A 21079-nucleotide genomic window follows, 5' to 3' on the forward strand; every position below is an offset into this window, starting at 1 on the left:
TCTGATGGTTTAAATGCGTTTATTCTATGAAGATACACTTCCATAAGCGTCGTTTAGGCCACCCTCGAATGTGTAGATTCAACTGCAATGTAATTGCAGAGATCTGTAGGAAAGTCGAACAACCTTAGAGTGGGCCTATCACAGGAATGTGCATAGGGTTTCACTCAGGTGCGTTACCATGCAGGGCGCATGCGCATTCCAAGAGAACCAGGTGTAGTCAGCAATATAGACTTGCGAATTCCCTCTTTCATAGCCTCTCCACTGGAATTATACCGCGATCCTCACAGATGTCTTTACTCGAGAGGCTCGAATCAGACTGGCGGGTAAGCAAATGCATGTTTTGCTTTTTATTTTAAATGATTATGACTATTACTTGTCTATCTTTCGACCTAATAAGTCAGCACGTTACATTAATTGTAGGTTACAGGTTTTTAGGACCTTGTGGTCGTTTGTACTAGGCTACTGCGCGGCCATTGACAGTGGCTTTACTATTGCTAAATATACCATTTCAATTAATTATTATTATTAAACCAATAATTATGATAATAGACCCTATAACGTTGATCTATTGAAATACTCGGGTGCTCACGACTTCGGAGGTTAAAGCCCTGCAGAAGAGAGAGGCCTACATTTGCCATACACCTTGGTCATTACATATCGTGTATGATTTAAAAATATATAACCAACGTCAACTCAGATTTATAGTTCATATTGGCAACTGGATTTCTGATAAACCAGTTGTCAATATTCGTTTCAAAAACATTATGTCTCACAATACACAGTAGCCTATAGCCTAGACCAAATGTGCACCTTTAAAATAGTAATATATAGGCTACACTAATAAATTAGTAGCCTAAATAATATTAGACTATTAATAGAAAATCTGTTACATTAATATTGCATGTCCATCAAAATTGGTAATTTGTCTCTGAATATAGTCAAACATACTATACATTCTACATGAGTTTAGCTTCTTCAGTGTGACAGAATTTTTGCATAATTCACCTACGTGTTCTATTTCGAAAGAGGATTTCATATTAACGCTAAACCACATGGTCCACGTGAAGCCTAACATTTGTAACTAATTGCCTTTATGGATAACAATTTAGGCCTACTTTAAAATGGGCTATTCTGTCAAGAGTTCTTGTTTAAACGAATTGGCATTGGCATGATTGTCATTGACATGATAAAAACCCCTGTTCAAAACACAACGGCTAGGCAATTCTTGCGTGTCTAACCTCATTTACTCTGCCACCGCGATGTAAAGATCCCTTAATTAGTGAGCATTCATTTCTGGTTCATATCTTAACACGCTCAGAAGAAGCACACGCAGCTTAAAGCCACTGCGTCGTTCATGGATGAGCTGATCTTCCCCAATCGTTATTGTTTCCCAGGCGTCGAATCATTATTAAGCATTCCCAAAACCTTAATGATAAAGACACGTGTATTGTTTTCCCATGCATATTAACAATTATCAGACAGAAAATTATTCAAACCCTTAGCTTAACTAACTGCTGTATCTATAGGGTAAATCATATTTCACAATGATATTGGAAACAACAAAAAGAAAAACACAAATATGGTCTTTAAAATAGGCTATAACTTCTTTATTGGCGTGATGTTATGCATATCAAAACATCAAGGACACCTTTATTTTGGACATTGCAATGCTCCACCAAAAATGTTAATGAAGCTCTAAGGGGGAGATTTTCGTTAAGATGCCTGGTGCTTAGTGGTTTGAAAAAGAACTATGCTTTTAAGCCTTGGGGCTTTAAGGTTTTGAAGGTACCAAACGTCAAGGTAAAGCCTCGAAATGCAGCTATTCCTTTTTAAGTACGTATAAGTAGTCTAGGTGTCAATTATTTAAAATGTTTAGCATGGAAATCTGATTATTTGATATGAGCGCGTTGACTATTGCTTTATTAAAGCTGGAATCCTAGATCCATTTTTGACCCATTGATTCTTGAAGAATGTAACCTATAAATGCATCGCGAGCTTAGTTCAACTGTCAGAACCCATCAGAACCCCAAATATAAGCTTTTTTTCTCCAGTGTTTTCTCCAACGTAAATGTAAACAAACACGGTATAGCCTCAAAACATGGTTAAAACTATGGGGGGGGTTGTTATTGTTCCAACTAAGGAGTCTAGCTTTTAGCAAAATTGGTTAATTCATGTTTAAAGCCTTTTCGTAGGCTATTGTTTTGCAAATTTCTATTGAAGATCTTATTGTCAACTTAACATGGCTAAAAAATATCAATTTTCTCGATTACATTCAAAGGCTATTGTTATCACTTACAGTATTTTTAAATCAAGGTTTCTAACTATGATATTATTGTAGGCTATGCAATATTCTGCATTCAGTTATTCGGCCACAATTACTAATAATAGCATAATAATAATAATAAAATAGTATTATCGAAAGTATATGCCTATAATGTTTTTGTCAAGAGAGCAACTGCAGACGGACAGCAATATGATTGGCTCCTTATTCCAATAATAACCAATCAGCAAACTTTGTCTTCTGCCATATTCAAGATGACATCACGACGAATGCACGCCCCCTAAAAATATCTAACCTATGTAAATATAGTACACATACTTTCAAGCGGATTCAGTAAGGAGCAAAGGTTTGAACATCATCACTTTGTCCGTCAGAGGGAGTCGAGTTTCATATATTCAGCGCTTCGTCCCATAGTCACTGCGTAACTGCTTACCGCGTCAGACTGGAAGGGATCTTGCTTGAAAAACTGTTTTCACTCATAGTTGCTTTTAAGACTTATGTTGATAGCCGCCCGAATCACGCTCAAACGTCAGTAAGCTACGCTCCAACGTCAGTGCGCTTCAAGGAACCGCAGCCCCACTCGAGTTGAATAAGTCTATTCGTGATTTCTAGGAAGTGGGCTACAGTCTAACTTTGTTTCCCACCTGGATTAACTCGTAGACGACCACCAATTTACCTGGTCAACCTTCTTGTTTAAAGCTTTTGTCTGTCAGAAACTATGCTGTGGAAACTAGCAGATAACGTGAAGTACGAGGATGACTGTGAGGTGAGTTTTAGCGACACAAACCGCACGGCATTACGTTTCAACAAGGTTCGAAAATATGAAAGAACATTATTTCATAAAAAAATATTGTGGCCCTCATGCGCCCCATCGCTTTATCGCGTCTTTAATAGGTAGACTTTTTGTTTATAGATATTTGTTGCGCGGCAATCCCTTTTAGACACACTACTTGATAAAAGCTTGACGGAATGAAAATTATTTTAATGGTAAATGGTTATAACTATGAAGCATATTTTGAATAAAAAAGATCAGTGGTTAGCTTATGCTATTTTTCATTGTCGAGTGTAAGTTCAAGTGCATTAGCAGAAATGTTTTTTTTTTCTTCTTTGAATGGTAGCCTGAATATGTTTCTTAATGTAACATTATAAGTTGTATATAGGCTATTCTAGATGGGCTACTCTTCACGCAGTATCTCGACCTGTGCATTGGCTACTGACGACATGTGGTTTGATTTCAGTAAATAACATTTTATTTTGTGTTAAATAAAGTATATTTTGTGTTACTTGAGTTGGATTTAGGTGATAGTATAAAGCATTTTGATTTACTTAGGCAGGCCTATTTTTCTGAGCCGAGTCAGGTTATTGTAAATAATTACAATTACCAAAGTGTTGTTGTTATTATTATTATTAATAATAATAATAATAATAATATAGGCCACAAGGGTAGTAAAATAGTCCCCTCCAGACTGTCTTTTGAGAGGTGATGTGGTAACAGCAATATCACAACAGTCCACATAGATTGTATGCTATCAGAAATGAGACAATTATTTTTGTTATTTTTCTGTGCAACAAAATATGCATTTTTTCTTTGAATTGTGAAACATGTCTTCCTTTTCAAGGCTGTTCTAAGCAGCCTTCTTCTGATAATTGTGTACTGAAATAACATTATAAATATAGATTAATTTCAGCCTCTAAATATTATGCATGAATGTGTAAAACATTTCACCAAATGCTTTCCTAATCGATGGTGAAAAATAAATATTGACATCTGCATCAGGCTTAGCTGTCAACAGTTGTCTTTCCAATAAATTCTGTCGAGGACTGTTGATTCACTACGAATTTGTCTAGTTGACAAGGGGCACAATATATTATAATTTATCCCTATATCATTATCAACCTAAACTAAGGTCTCTCTTCTGTCCCCAGGAAAGGCACGACGGGAGTAGCAATGGGAACCCCCGCTTACCTCACCTCCCCGCGGTGAGCCAGCACATTTACAGCCCGTCACCGTCCCTCTCCCACTCCGCCAACTCAGACTTCCAACCCCCGTACTTCCCCCCTCCATACCAGCCTATATCATACCCCCAGTCCAGTGACCCCTACTCGCACCTCGGCGACCCTTTCAACATCAACTCCATACACCAGTCGTCCTCTAACCAACAGCAGTCATGGCCGGGGCGACATGGTCAAGAAGGACTGGGACCTCATTCGCGAAGCGGACTCGCGAGCCAAATTCTGGGCCTGGACGGCGGCTCGTCCGGCTTGAGGAGAGAAGGCTTCCGTCGGCCAGAGCTGTTACCGCCTCACGCCCATAGCATTGAGTCAACCATCATTGGTGATAACATAGGACTGCATGAAATGGGCCATGGCCTGGATGATGTTCAAGTGAGTGATTTGATTGTGATTTTGTTGTCTGAGTGAAATTGAATGAGGCATGCTGTCTAAAACAATGGTCAGGCTAAAACTAAATAGACTTGCAAATGAAAGGCATGGTTTTATTGTCATGAATGGAATGGAAATGTCATATTCATAATTAACTCCCTTAATTATTATTCTAAGAATAAGTATTACATATTGCTTTTTTTAAACTTATTTTTCAGCATGTAGATGACCACAGTATTATAATGGCAGATCAGACAGTCATCAAAAAAGGTGGGTTTATTTTACTTTCCAAATATGTAGCCTACAATATATTGACATATGAGAAATGCTTTCACAATTTCAAGACCATATTCCCTTACTGGTTTGTGAGTTACACATGCTTGATGTATAAGGGCACAGTGCCAGAAATTGGTGTGCAACAGGTAACAAAAATGCAATAGAGAAACATTGAGAGCTGTTTACATTTACTCCATAGCTGAGATTGCTTGTTTCTAAGTACATACCTGGAAAATTCTACTTCTACAAATATTTAGCAATTATTTGTACAGTGACATGTCTTTGCATTTGATGATAGAAAATCTGAGTTGGAAAGCCTGGTAGTTATACTTGTTGGTACATACATTGATAATCCCAGTAGTCATGAGGTTCACTTAGCTAAGCCTAGTTTGGTCCTCTATGGATTCCTGTGCTGAGGTTGTTTGAATAGAACATCAGAAAAATAACCTTTTCAAAATGGCAGCCTATAGCTGACAAGATGGGACTGAGGACATTGTGCAACCGTTGAAATACTGCATTGAGAGGTAGAGGGAGCGCTTTGGAAAGTCTTTAGAGGTCTAAGCTGGTGCATTCGACTCCTTTTGAATTCCAGTTGAAAGCAGTCCAGTGGGTCGTTGCTCTTCTCGAGACTCGCTGGCTGACTTTCTGCAGAACAAGCTTTAGCTGGGGTGTGGCATCCTCCTTGCATGCGAAGGACAATTCAGTAATTTGTTGGGACATGAAATATTTTGAATGAGCAGGATTCAGTGTTATCTAGTAGGCCCTACCCTCAACAGTCTTTCATTCAGTCATTTTGTGCATTGATTTGAAATTCTGCACCACCTTTGTAACCGAATGAATGTATAGATGAATGAATTGTAGATATTGAATTCAAGGCTATCATATTAGTAGTAAATTGATAATAGATGTTAGTGAGGTTTGTTAAAACAACATCACTGTGAACATACAGGTTCAGGAACTGTGACGCTAGATAACATTATTGTGATGTGGTGGGTGACTAGAGTTTGTGTGAATGGTATGTCCTTCGCAACATTGGCAAGAACGGTAAAGAATAGTTCATGTATTTTCTGTAATAAAGCCTACATGTATAATGCTAAACTGCTTGCTTCACAGGATGAAGTATGAGACTGATACAGTGTAAAAAATGTATAGTAAACAGTATTTAGAATGAATAGCCTAACGTGCACGCACACATTTATTTGTATTTTTAGCCCAAATAAACAAAATTAGTACAAAACTCGGCCGGATTTTTGATGGCCATTTTTTTTAGGCAGTTGAAAGCTTGAATAAAATATTAAATCCAGCTACAGTATAAGCATTTGTGTTAAAGCTACCTAAATGGTATTAATGCTTTGTTTTGCATATTTTTCTCAATGGCAGCCATTTTGGATTGTATTAAATTGGTGGACGTCTTTGATGATTCGTTTTAAATCAATTCGACAATCCGATAAAAAACATACAATATTAAGGAGGTAGCAAGTTGTACAGCACGATAAAGGACATATAGTCTTCGTTACAGTGTGTGCTGGCTCACTTTATTGATCTCCACTCAAGGTCAGACTGGGTAGCCTACATTCTTGTAAACGGCGGCAGCAATACCTCACTCTTAGCCTTGTACCCTATAGATGAGCTGTAAATTGTAATTTTGTCCCCCTTTGTGATTCTTGTCTCAGTACTAGGACTACGAGGGGGCAGAAACCTTGATCGCTTACAGAGGACTTATTATGAGGGGGGCATTCTTGCGGGTGAGGACGAAGGTATATGTAGTGTACTTGTATGTTTGTCTGGGTGTAACTTGTGTGGTTTGACCCTTGAAATGTTGATCTAAAAGGGCCACCCAGTTTGCCAGTTTGGGCCCTGTTGCTGTACAACAGAAGTTTTTAGGTTAGGTTCTTATTATTCACTCGATTAGAAGCTACAGACCATTGAACATTTGATCCAAAATGGCCATCCAATTTGGGCCATGTTTCTATAAAACAAGTCTTTATTTTAGTCACTCAATTAGAAGTAGCGATAGGGTTGGTCTACGGCAAGGCAGGGAGAAGGGACTCTCTGTGAAGTAGCATGGAACAGTTGTGTATGCGTATGGATGTCATGTCAGTGGGTGGTAGGAATGAGGGGACTTTTAGCTGTGAAACCTCAGGAATGACTGTTGGTGAAAAACACACCAGTTCATCATAGTTATCTAGTGAATGGCCACTTATGGTGTACATCTTGGCTTCCGCAAAGGAAACAGGTTTGTTGTGTACATGTAATAATTCTGAGTTATACAGATTTTTTTACAAATCATTATGATGATGTTACATTTCACAGTTTATTATAAGAGAAAGCATGTTAAAGTTGGAATCCAAGCTGCAGTATGGGGCGGCAACAGACAGTGGAGAGGGATTTTTACAACTGTCGGCAAATGCAACCAGTCTTGATGACTCAAATCCTTTTAAAAAACTAAACATTTTCTGGAGTTTCTCAAAGAAACAGTCTCTTCACCCAGAACATGTTTACAATGTAGCACAGCCTCCATACAGTCCAATAATGTTGTCTAATTTCTGTCTATCCTCTCTGCAAACCATAATTTCCAATGGGACAGTAAAGATACTCTACATTAACCTTGATACTCCAACTTTTCCTCGTACTTTTCCTCTCATTATAATGTCTCTTCACATTATTAACATTATTAACCAACACTCATACTAACCTCTCCTCTCTCTCCACCCCTTCCCCAGGCCCCGTGTCCCTCCCCAAGGGCAACTCATTGGGCCTGCCCTTCCAGAAGGAGTCCCTGTTAGGCATGGTGTCCAACCCCACCGAGGTGTTCTGCTCAGTGCCTGGACGTCTCTCGCTTCTCAGCTCCACCTCCAAGTACAAGGTGACTGTGGCAGAGGTGCAGCGGCGTCTGTCTCCTCCCGAATGCCTCAACGCCTCTTTGCTGGGGGGAGTCCTTCGTAGGTCAGTATCCGCACAATATGAATCCATTATGAGATGGTTATAAGACATTTTAAGGGTGTTAAACATGCTTATGACAGGTCTTGCAAAGCAATATAACATCAATCATAATGTGCTATACCTGGTAAAGTGTTACCCCAAAGATTTAAATAAACAAATCCATTATAACTGCATCATAATGCATTATAATGGCGGGTGTTACTGTTTTTTCATTGGGTGCAATTGTGAACAATGCCCAACATCTAGTCTGTTACAATATGGTTGACAGCAGCTCAAAGGATCACTGATTTTGGTCTAGCTGATATGGTATATTTAGGAAATGATGGAGAGATGTCCATACGAAACATAACATGCATGTCTCCGAGAGATGTCCCTGGTAAATTGGATAATGCTGCTGTTCTATAGTTAGTGAGCTACAGATGTACAGTGCAATCGAAAAGTATTCAGACCCCGTGACTTTTTCCACATTTTGTTACCTTGCGGCCTTATTCTAAAATGGATAAAAAATAAATACAACTCATCAATCTACACACAATATCCCATAATGACAAAGCAAAAACAGGTTTTTAGAATATATATATTTTTTAAAATAGTGAGCTACTTCAGATGTGTTGACTCAGGGGTATGTATGCTAAATTAAATTACATATTTATGTATTTTCAATGCATTTGCTAACATTTCTAAAAGCATGTTTTCACTTTGTCATTAAGGGGCATTTTGTATAGACGGGTGATACAAAAAATCTATTTTTGTCCATTTTGAATTCAGGCTGTAACACAACAAAATGTGGAATAAGTTAAGGGGTATGAATACTTTGTGAAGGCACAGTGCTTCAGGGTGCTGCTGGATACTAAGTGAATGAAAGCTTCAGGATACTGCTGGATACTAAACTAATGAAAGCTTGGTATCAGTTGCAGGTCTGTAGTGTGAAGAAAAGTTCTGACCTGGTTCATAGACAGACAGTAGGTCAGTAAAGCAACGTTGACTGATTCGTAAAAAAGGGGTTCTCTAAAAGCAGCTGTTCCTCTTCAGTAATTGTGTGGTTGAAAGCATCTTGACTACCTTTTTGTATACTCTGCAATTCCTGGTACTTCACTTTGGGGAAAGGTTACATCAGAGTAGTTAGCACCAGTATATGAGAGAGTGAGGGAGACAGAGTGTGTGTTCAGGGGGGTTGCAGGGCTATTTTAATTGCTGCTGAGTAGTTGACCTTGTGCCCCATATGTCAGCAGGCAGTCTGTTGAGGGACTATGGGATTCTGACCAGGGCCCCTGCCTGTTTCTGCTGGGAAGGCATGTTTCTCACTTCCCATGTGCCCCTGCCAGTGCCACAGACGTTAAACGCCTCTCTCACATGCACACACACACACACACACACACACACACACACACACACACACACACACACACACACACACACACACACACACACACACACACACACACACACACACACACACACACACACACACACACACACACACTGTTAAGTAGGTCATGAAGCGATAGGATAGAGTGGGGGCTGTGGAGAGAGGGAGGCAGTCACACACATGCCTCCCCAAAGACGCTGTCTCTCTCACCCACCACAGAGGGAGCGAAGCCTGCCAATCAGTCATGCGGAAAACTGAATCGTGTGTGTGTGTGTGTGTGATTTCCCTGCTATGTGCTTAAGGCGGGAAAAGCATAATTTGTGTCAGTGTTTTATTTATTTTTAGGTCAGGAAGGGTATCGGAGGCTCTTTTTCATTTGATTTATTTGTTTTCAAAAGTGTATGATGTGGCCTCCTTCAGGGATGGGCCTTTCACTGCTATGCTCTCTCAAAGTGACAGGAAGCCTGGAGTTAGGGTGACAGGAAGCCTGGAGTTAGGGTGACAGGAAGCCTGGAGTTAGGGTGACAGGAAGCCTGGAATTAGGGTGACAGGAAGCCTGGAGTTAGGGTGACAGGAAGTCTGGAGTTAGGGTGACAGGAAGTCTGGAGTTGCTGTCTCTGCGCTTTATAGAAAAACCATTCCATCACAAATAGCCTATAGAATGGAACATGCTAAATTCTAAAGTTAGAGCAGATTTGTCAAACTCATTTTGCCCCGGGGGCCACATTCGGTTTTCAAAGATGCCCAGAGGGCCACACTAAAAATGTTCCCTGACTGTCTAGATTTCATATTAGTGATTATTTGGTGAGCTGGACACAGTCAAGAAACTGTATGAATGTAGGTCCATTATATTTCTACACAGTTTCTATTTGGTTTCAGTCATTTTAAAGTATATTGAGTTTGCCCCCCCAAAAAGAGAATATACATAATAATATACATAATATATGTATATATACATATACATACAGTTGAAGTCGGAAGTTTACATACACCTGAGCCAAATACATTTGAACTCAGTTTTTCACAATTCCTGACATTTAATCCTAGTAAGAATAGGCCAGTTAGGATCACCACTTTATTGTAAGAATGTGAAATGTCAGAATAATAGTAGAGAGAATGATTTATTTCAGCTTTTATTTCTTTCATCACATTCCCAGTGGGTCAGAAGCTTACATACACTCAATTAGTATTTGGTAGCATTGCCTTTAAATTGTTTAACTTGGGTCAAACTTTTCGGGTAGCCTTCCACAAGCTTCCCACAATAAGTTGGGTGAATTTTGGCCCATTCCTCCTGACAGAGCTGGTGTAACTGAGTCAGGTTTGTAGGCCTCCTTGCTCGCACACGCTTTTTCAGTTCTGCCCATACATTTTCTATAGGATTGAAGTCAGGGCTTTGTGATGGCCACTCCAATACCTTGACTTTGTTGTCCTTAAGCCATTTTGCCACAACTTTGGAAGTATGCTTGGGGTCATTGTCCATTTGGAAGACCCATTTGCAACCAAGCTTTAACTTTCTGACTGATGTCTTGAGACGTTGCTTCAATATATACACATATTTTCCTGCCTCATGATGCCATCTATTTTGTGAAGTGCACCAGTCCCTCCTGCAGCAAAGCACCTCCACAACATGATGCTGCCACCCCCGTGCTTCATGGTTTGGATGGTGTTCTTCGGCTTGCAAGCCTCCCCCTTTTTCCTCCAAACATAATGATGGTCATTAAGGCCAAACAGTTCTATTTTTTTTCATCAAACCAGAGGACATTTCTCCAAAAAGCATGATCTTTGTCCCCATGTGCAGTTGCAAACCGCAGTCTGGCTTTTTTATGGCGGTTTTGGAGCAGTGGCTTCTTCCTTGCTGAGTGGACTTTAGGGTTATGTCGATATAGGACTCGTTTCACTGTGGATATAGATACTTTTGTACCTGTTTCCTCCAGCATCTTCACAAGGTTCTTTGCTGTTGTTCTGGGATTGATTTACACTTTTCGCACCAAAGTACGCTCATCTCTAGGAGACAGAAGGCGTCACCTTCCTGAGCGGTATGACGGCTGCGTGGTGCCATGGTGTTTTTACTTGTGTACTATTGTTTGTACAGATGAACGTGGTACCTTCAGGCGTTTGGAAATTGCTCCCAAGGATGAACCAGACTTGTGGAGGTCTACAATGTTTTTCCTGGGGTCTTGGCTGATTTCTTGTGATTTCCCCATGATGTCAAGCAAAGAGGCACTGAGTTTGAAGTTAGGCCTTGAAATACATCCACAGGTCCTCCTCCAATTGACTCAAATGATGTCAACCAGCCAATCAGAAGCTTCTAAAGCCGTGACATCGTTTTCTGGAATTTTCCAAGCTGTTTAAAGGCACAATCAACTTAGTGTATGTAAACTTCTGACCCACTGGAATTGTGATACAGTGAATTATAAGTGAAATATTCTGTCTGTAAACAATTGTTGGAAAAATTACTTGTGTCATGCACAAATTAGATGTCCTAACCGACTTGCCAAAACTATAATTTGTTAATAAGACATTTGGGGAGTGGTTGAAAAATGAGTTTTAATGACTCCAACCTAAATGTATGTAAACTTTCGTCTTTAACTGTATATCCACTACCGTTCAAAAGTTTAGGGTCACTTAGAAATGTCCTTGTTTTTGAAAGAAAATCACTTTTTTGTCCAGTAAAATAACATAACATTGATCGGAAATATAGTGTAGACATTGATAATGTTGTAAATGACTATTGTAGCTAGAAACAGTAGATTTCTTTATGGAATATCTACATAGGCGTACAGAGGCCCATTATCAGCAACCGTCACTCCTGTGTTCCAATGGAACGTTGTGTTAGCTAATCCAAGTTTATAATTTTAAAAGGCTAATTGATCATTAGAAAACCCTTTTGTGATTATATTAGCACAGCTGAAAATGGTTGTGCTAATTAAAGAAGCAATTAAACTGGCCTTTAGACTAGTTGAGTATCTGGAGCATCAGCATTTGTGAGTTCGATTACAGGCTCAAAATGGCCAGAAACAAAGTACTTTCTTCTGAAACTGGTCAGTCTATTCTTGATCTGAATAATGAAGGCTATTCCATGCAAGAAATTGCCAAGAAAATGAAGATCTCGTACAATGCTGTGTACTACTCCCTTCACAGAACAGTGCAAACTGGCTCTAACCAGAATAGAAAGAGGTGTGGTAGGCCCCGGTGCACAACTGAGCAAGAGGACAAGTACAATTGAGAGTCTAGTTTGAGAAACAGACCACCTCACAAGTCCTCAACTGGCAACTTCATTAAATAGTAACCGCAAAACACCAGTCTCAACATCAACAGTGAAGCGATGACCCCGGGATGCTGGCCTTCTAGGCAGAGTTGCATAGAAAAAGCCATTTTGAGCATGTAATCAAACCCATAAATGCTGATGCTCCAGATACTCAACTAGTCTAAAGAAGGCCAGTTTTATTGCTTCTTTAATCAGTACAACAGTTTTCAGCTGTGTTAACATAATTGCAAAAGGGTTTTCTAATGATCAATTAGCCTTTTTAAAATGATGAACTTGGATTAGCTAACACAACGTGCCATTGGAACACAGGAGTGATGGTTGCTGATAATGGGCCTCTGTACGCCTACGTAGATATTCCATAAAAAAATCTGCCATTTCTAGCTACAATAGTCATTTACAACATTAACAATGTCTATACTGTATTTCTGATCAATTTGATGTTATTTTAATGGACCAAAAAAATGTGCTTTCTTTTAAAAACGAGAGAGAGAGAGAGAGAGAGAGAGAGAGAGAGAGAGAGAGAGAGAGAGAGAGAGAGAGAGAGAGAGAGAGAGAGAGAGAGAGAGAGAGAGAGAGAGAGAGAGAGAGAGAGAGAGAGAGAGAGAGAGAGAGAGAGAGAGAGAGAGAGAGAGAGAGATTACATATTGTCAATTAATGATGACACTATTTTTCCTGCAGAGCCAAGTCTAAAAATGGTGGCCGGTCATTGAGAGAGAAGCTGGACAAGATTGGGCTCAACCTGCCCGCTGGAAGGAGAAAGGCTGCTAACGTCACCCTGTTAACTGCACTGGTAGAAGGTACGCCGCTCAATTTCCTCTTCAAACTTAAACTGTGGTAAATGTGCCCCAGAGTGGTCTCAACATATAACACCATAGAAATACAATGCATAGAACTCATCTCCATCTTTACTCTTTGAACAAGCTGGCTCATCCAAAAATGGTCTGTCAATTGAATTGATTATTGCACATATTATGCACGGAGAGATGTGATTAGCAATATCTGATTAAGTTGTCTGAGATGGTGATCAGACACCGTTGCTTACACCCATGGTTGTTTCTACCATCTATCTATTCATTATACAGTATTTCTATGATAAACAGAAAAGTTGAGATCCCTAAGCTACTGTGACAGTATTACTATAATACTGGCTGTATATAGTATATAGTAAACGTGGCTAGTACCTTTCTTGTAATTTCTTCCTTTTTGGTCAAAATGGCTGTGACCAATCTGATGTTTGAGTTCTTGCTGGCATTCCTCTGTCTTTGAATATCAAGGCAGCGTTGACGTTATCCACACTGACTGTCTTGGTGATATTTTGAGGTTATCACGAAGCTGGCAAGACCAAAGAGCACGAGAATAGCCCTGAAACTTTATCGAGTCCAGGCCTGTCTATTACGGCTGTGACACTATCTAATACAACACACATGACCAAAGGACAAAGAAATGTGTAGCTTGTAACCTTCCTGTCTTACAGATCACACAAACTCTTCAAAGATGTAAAGGGAACATGTGAAATCACCACACAGTACACATCTCCAGAGCTGTAGCCAGGGTGTGAGTTTTAATGTGTGTGTGTGTGTGTTGGGGTTGGTGGGGTTTTCTATACAATTTAATAACTCTAAAATGCTATTTGTAGAATGGCAAAAAAACTAAAATTACCCAAGCCATTATCACATTGGGTACTGTAGCTTCATTCACCTCAGTCGATCTACAAACGCATAGTCTATTAGCTATTTAATTAGCCGATACACATTAATTCACATTAACTCAGCACAGGAATTAAAAAATATAACAGAGGGATCTGTTATCAAAAAAAGTATTCTATTAACAATAGGTAAGCAAATGCTTTACATAGGGGAAAAAAATGTTGCCATTTTACAGCTAATTTCCTGCAGTTCTACACATTTTGCTATAGGGTGGGGATAAATGTTTTCAGTTTTAAAAGCACATTTCCTGCAATTCTACACATTTTGCCATGACTTATGCCATGTTAATATGATACTTTTGGCCAGGTATTGTATGTGGACACGTGCTCGTCAAACATCCCATTCCAAAATAATGCTATAATAGCCTCCCCTCTTCTGGGAAGGCATTCCACTAGATGTTGGAACATTGCTGAGGGGACATGTTTCCATTCAGCCACAAGAGCATTAGTGAGTTCGGGCACTGATGTTGGGTGATTAGGCCTGGCTGTCAGTCAGTGTTCCAATTTATCCCAAAGGTGTTCTATGGGGTTGAGGTCAGGGCTATATGCAGGCCAGTCAAGTTCTTCCACACCGATCTCGCTAAACCATTTCTGTATGGATCTTGCTTTGTACGGGGGCATCGTCATGTTGAAACAGGAAAGGGCCTTCCCCAAACTGTTGCCACAAAGTTAGAAGTACAGAATCATCTAGCATTTCATTGTATGCTGTTGGGTTAAGATTTCCCTTCACTGGAACTAAGGTGCCTAGCCCGAACCATGAAAAACAGCCCCAGACCACTATTCCTCCACCACCAAACTTGACAGTTTGCACTATGCATTGGGGCAGGTAGCATCCTCCTGGCATCCTCCAAGCCCAGATTTGTCCGTCGGACTGCCAGATGGTGAAGCTTAATTCATCACTCCAGAGAACGCTTTTCCACTGCTCCAGAGTCCCAATGGCTGCGAGCTTTATACCACTCCAGCCGACGCTTGACATTGCGCATTTTGATCTTATGTTTGTGTGCGGCTGCTCAGCCTCGGAAACCCATTTCATGAAGCTCCCGACAATCAGTTATTGTGCTGACGTTGTTTCCAGAGGCATTTTGGATCTCGGTATTGTGTTGCAACTGAGGACAGACGATTTTTACACCCTACGCGCTTCAGCACTCGACGGTCCCGTTCTGTGAGCTTGTGTGGCCTACCACTTCGCGGCCGAGCCGTTGTTGCTCCTAGACGTTTCCGCTTCACAATAAAAGCACTTCCAGTTGACCGGGGAAGTTCTAGCAGGGCAGACATTTTACGAACTGACTTGTTGGAAAGGTGGCGGTGCCACGTTGAAAGTCACTGAACTCTTTAGTGCAGGCCATTCTACTGCCAATGTTTGTCTATGGAGATTGCATGGCAAAATGTTATACACCTGGGTGTGGCTGAAATAGCTGAATTCACTAATTTGAAGGGGTGTCCACATACTTTTGGCAGTGTAGTGTATCTAAGTTAGAGTGAATAACGAAATCAATGGGGGCCCCCTCGAAGTCAGGGCCCCTGGGCACATGACCTGTGTGCCCGGTCGGTAATTTCAGCCATGATTACTACAAGTTTAGATAGCTGGCTAGACTAACTAGACTACTTTACCAATCTAAATTGTTTTAACTGACATGGGCTAATTGACTGACTGTCAGTGAGTGAATTTAACAAGAGGAAAACTCCTGATAGACAATCAAGTTTGGAAATTGCACCTTGTGAATTCTACTACTATAACACTCAACAGTATTATTAAAAACAATAATAATAATAATAATACATACTGTGCTCCTGACCTCCAGTGTACTCATACAGTTGAAGTCGGAAGTTTACATACACCTTAGCCAAATACATTTAAACTCAGTTTTTCACAATTCCTGACATTTAATCCCAGTAAAAATTCCCTGTCTTAGGTCAGTTAGGATCACCACCTTATTTTAAGAATGTGAAATGTCAGAATAATTGTAGAGAGAATGATTTATTTCAGCTTTTATTTCTTTCATCACATTCCCAGTGGGTCAGAAGTTTACATACACTCAATTAGTATTTGGTAGCATTGCCTTTAAATTGTTTAACTTGGGTCAAAAGTTTTGGGTAGCCTTCCACAAGCTTCCCACAATAAGTTGGGTGAATTTTGTCCCATTCCTCCTGACAGAGCTGGTGTAACTGAATCAGGTTTGTAGGCCTCCTTGCTTGCACACCCTTTTTCAATTCTGTCCACACATTTTCTATAGGATTGAGGTCAGGGCTTTGTGATGGCCACTCCAATACCTTGACTTTGTTGTCCTTAAGCCATTTTGCCACAACTTTGGAAGTATGCTTGGGGTCATTGTCCATTTGGAAGACCCATTTGCAACCAAGCTTTAACTTCCTGACTGATTTCTTGAGCTGTTGCTTCAATATATCCCCTTCATTTTCCTGCCTCATGATGCCATCTATTTTGTGAAGTGCACCAGTCCCTCCTGCAGCAATGCACCCCACAACATGATGCTGCCACCCCCGTGCTTCACGGTTGGGATGGTGTTCTTCGGCTTGCAAGCATTCCCCTTTTTCCTCCGAACATAACGATGGTCATTAAGGCCAAACAGTTCTATTTCTTTTGATTTTCCCATGATGTCAAGCAAAGATGCACTGAGTTTGAACATAGGCCTTGAAATTCCTTCCACAGGTACACCTCCAATTGATTCAAATTATGTCAATTAGCCTATCAGAAGCTTCTAAAGCCATGACATCATTTTATGGAATTTTACAAGCTGTTTAAAGGCACAGTCAACTTAGTGTATGTACATTTCTGACCCACTGGAATTGTGATACAGTGAAATATTCTGTCTGTAAACAATTGTTGGAAAAATTACTTGTGTCATGCACAAAGTAGATGTCCTAACTGACTTGCCAAAACTATAGTTTGTTAACACGAAATTTGTGGAGTTGTTGAAAAACGAGTTTTAATGACTCCAACCTAAGTGTATGTAAACTTCCTACTTCAACTGTATGTAGCAACGACCCTGCCCATCTCCTCTCATGAAGTATTTCATGAAGATGTCTCTTGTCTAGATTTGTTTGTTGTTTTGAGGTAGAATAGTCACATCCGTTTATTTATGAATCCCATCTTTGACGCCCTCATCAGTCATACCTCGGCTAGACAATGTCTAAACAATGACGCATAGCTGTGTGCCCAATATTAATTTAATCACGTCTAACCGCTCATAGCCACGTGTGAATTCATTTTTTCCCTCTTATCCCTAATCCCTATAAATGGGTGCAGGAGAATGACTCGGGGCCGGTGTTATTTAGAGACCTTCAAAGTCTGAATCAAGGCTGGTTATCACGTGTTCCACTTGCCAGGAGGGCCAACTGACCTTAAAGCCTAGCGTTTCTGAATTGCTACATTCCCCATGTGATGTGCGTGTTTATCAATAAGTGACTCTGTTTGGTGCTACAGGCCGTCCGGGTGCAGTTAGCCACATCAGCCCATTAAAGACCATGCAGGAAGTCCCCCCTGAAGATGGGATACATTCACCCTCAGTGGCTTGTCTTCACCCTAGCTAAGAGACTGAGCACGACTGATTATTGTTCCTTGCACTGTTCCACTATCTACATATAGTGCCCCTGTGGGCTGTGGTATGTCAGCAAGACCACATTTGCATTTCGGTCTCCAAGATAAGAGTTTTGGTGTCTTATTTTGCATCTGTTTGTGGAGTTTTCAAACTGTGTCTTTGTCTTTATAGGAGAAGCCGTTCACTTAGCAAGGGATTTTGGCTACTCGTGTGAGACAGAGTTCCCGGCAAAGGCCATCGCTGAATACCTTGGTCGACCACACGTGGAACGTAATGAGGTCAACTCCCGCAAGAACATGCTCCTTGCTGCTAAGTGAGTATCTCTCTGTCTTTCTGTCTCTCTCTCTATCTCTCTCTCTCCTCCAAATTAAGGGATGTAATTTACATAAAAGCCCTGCAGGGTTTTGAAGGTATGTGAAGTTTTGACTCGGTTTTCAACGTTTTTCAAAAAAAAAAATCTGTAGTTTTCAATCTGCTCTTGATTTATAAAACATCTTGATAACTATGCTACTTTTGAGACCTCCCAATTTCATAGTGTCAACATGAAACCGTGTACTTCTCTGATTGGATCATTGTCAACTAGATGTAAATCCAGTAGTCCATGTCTGGGTCATGTACATTTCGCTATCAACATTTCTGTCATCTTTTTTTCACCAGGCAAATCTGTAAAGAGTTCACTGATCTGCTGACTCAGGACCGTTCGCCTCTGGGGAACACGCGACCGGCACCCATCCTGGATCAGGGCATCCAGGGCTGCCTGACCCACTTCAGCCTCATCACCCACGGCTTCGGCTCGCCCGCCATCTGCGCCGCCATGACCTCCCTCCAGAACTACCTGAATGAGGCCCTCAAACAGGTGGACAAAATGTACCTGAGCTCGGGCAGCGACACGCAGGGCTCCTCCGACAACGGTAGCAAAGCCTCTGACAAAATGGAGAAGCACAGGAAATGAGGAAATACTATCCTGTTGGACTGTACAGCCCCCCGTTTCCCCTTTGGACTTCTTTGACATCGATATTTAGAAGCGAAAATGATCTGTATGATTCTGATTCTAGATTTTTTTGTGTATCCGCCCAGTTGAATTGAACATTTTACCCCGTTATGGCCAATGTTTACAAGTTTAGTTTCTCAAATAACACTGCTTTTGCCCGGCTACCACCTTTGGGCTGCTTTCAATGCGAGATCGACCTACCTTGGTGCCTACTGTAGTAGTGGGTGCTTAAAGTGTGCACAGCCAAAGGGTCTGGACTTAGTTGACATGGGGTAAGGAACAGAAAGCAGACTTTGTTGTTTCCCTAGAGGACATCATTTCAAGATGGGTTGCTGTGGCTGTGAATTCTTTTCAGCTTTTTTCCCCTCTTCTGTCTGGAGGCAAAGCCTCTGATTTCCTGTGTCTCTTCCGCGGTGCTCAGTTCCCATTGGACTTACCAAAGGACACTTTTTTTCTACGGAAGAGAAGAACATTTTCAAAATGGCTTCAATGGGTACAGTGTTATTGTGGTTTTTTTCATGGGAGTTTTTTTAGTAGGTCTGGAAAAAAGCCTGTTTGTGTGTTTGTCTGTTTTCCCCAGAAACCTTAAAGGTGATTTGCAATAGCAGCCATTCAGTGTTTGATACCGGATGGTTACTTGTGGGCTGTGACAAAAGGCAATGGGCTCTTTGCTACTTTGAATCCTGTCTTTAAGTACTCATATTGCCCATTGGTTCCTTTAGTATTTGTAAACTTTGCAATGTAAAAGGAATCAGTCCTGGACCAGATTAGATATCCCTCACCTTCAGTACAAAAACTATTCAACATTGATGTTAAATGTATCCAATCCTAATAAGACATTTTCATCTGAACTGTATCTCTTTCAGCCAGTATGCCAGCAAGAGTGTATGTGTTTCATTGTGTGTGTGTGTGTGTGTGTGTGTGTGTGTGTGTGTGTGTGTGTGTGTGTGTGTGTGTGTGTGTGTGTGTGTGTGTGTGTGTGTGTGTGTGTATGCAAAATGTTTATATTTTTGTCCATTACCTTTACCCTGAATGTAAATATTTTCTAATTGATGTTGTAATTTAATGGGATATGTAAATAATGGTATCATTCTGGTGTATGGCTTAACTTTTTACAATGTGTTAAACTTTTATAAATGGGTTAGTTTTTATAATGTAGAGGTTAGGCAGTGGGTATGATATGCTTTTTGAATATGTGTAAAACTGTTTTAAAGTCCTAGGAAAAATAATAAAAAGACAGCCCTGTTATAAGGACTTTGTTGATTTTCTCCTCTCTGGGCGAGAGCCTTGCATAGACGTTAATGAGCTATCAGACAAGGACTTCTGTCCCTCTCGCCATTTCTCTTTTTCTCGCAACCACACACACACACACACACACACACACACACACACTCATGCTCACACACATACACACACACACACACACACACAAAGTACAACAGCCCCTGTTTTTTCAGCTTTGTGTTTCATAAATGATGGACAAGTCATGTGTGTGAAGATTTTCCTATTAATAAACAGTAAAAGTCCCACAAATAATGGGAACATTGGGCATCATTATCTGTAGTAATTTAGCTACACAAATAAGGAATGTGGCTTGGTGCATGAAAATGGTAGAAAAAGGATTCATTTGAGGGTCATGCACTCAGGTCCGAGCCAAACATTGCTAGTTTATGTTTTCACTTAGTTAACCGTTTGGTGCACAGCACACATACCTGTTTGTCCCCCTAAAACTGTTGTTAATTTTGTGGACTTTATTTTTTAGAAGGTTCCCCCTTTTCACATTCATATGCCCATCTGGGGAACAGGTGTTTTCATGTGTTGCCTAATCTAAGCTGATCTCTACTTTATCATATGACACACTGACAAATGTGTGAGTTGGATGTTTCACAATAGGGGGAAGACCATTTTGATCTGTGAGGAAAAAAACGATTGAACTAAGGTGCTGTGGTGCTCAATGTGTTGACTCTTGAGCAAGGCACCGTAATACTCTACCACTGATTCATGCAGCAAGTCTATTTACATGGATCACATCAACTCTCAACACAAATCCCTGCCCCCATGTGAAACAAACGTATCATACGATTATCCATGTTAGACACTTGACTCAAGATTACAGCGGGATTTCAGAGTAGCTTTCACTTAAGTGACACATACGGTATGTAGGAAGCCTACAACATACTTCTTATCTGGGCTATCCAACGCCTCATTGAAATGTGTTACTACTGACCTCCCTATTTTACTACCCTGTGTCCTGCGGTGTTGTTCACTAAGAAACCATTGGCCGTATCCGAAGACCCATACTAGCGT

General features: G+C 40.5%; 1 protein-coding gene across 3 annotated transcripts; it reads left to right on the forward strand.

The window, feature by feature from the left end:
• The first annotated feature begins 2595 nt into the window (after nt 1–2595).
• On the forward strand, nt 2596–20020 carry tfap2c (transcription factor AP-2 gamma (activating enhancer binding protein 2 gamma)). Of its 3 annotated transcripts, none has more exons than XM_014168130.2 (8): nt 2596–3047; nt 4208–4666; nt 4882–4933; nt 6613–6696; nt 7663–7885; nt 13198–13316; nt 17953–18094; nt 18439–20020. In XM_014168130.2, the coding sequence occupies exons 1-8, from the start codon at nt 3000–3002 to the stop codon at nt 18731–18733; spliced, it is 1422 nt and encodes a 473-aa protein (XP_014023605.1). In that variant the 5' UTR covers nt 2596–2999; the 3' UTR covers nt 18734–20020. The 3 variants fall into 3 exon arrangements, with proteins under 3 accessions (XP_014023605.1, XP_014023606.1, XP_014023607.1); XM_014168131.2 differs by having other exon boundaries at nt 6613–6684; XM_014168132.2 differs by lacking the exon at nt 6613–6696.
• The last annotated feature ends 1059 nt before the right edge of the window (nt 20021–21079 follow it).

This window comes from Salmo salar, chromosome ssa22 (assembly GCF_905237065.1).
Source record: "Salmo salar chromosome ssa22, Ssal_v3.1, whole genome shotgun sequence".
Classification (NCBI taxonomy): Eukaryota; Metazoa; Chordata; class Actinopteri; order Salmoniformes; family Salmonidae; genus Salmo; species Salmo salar.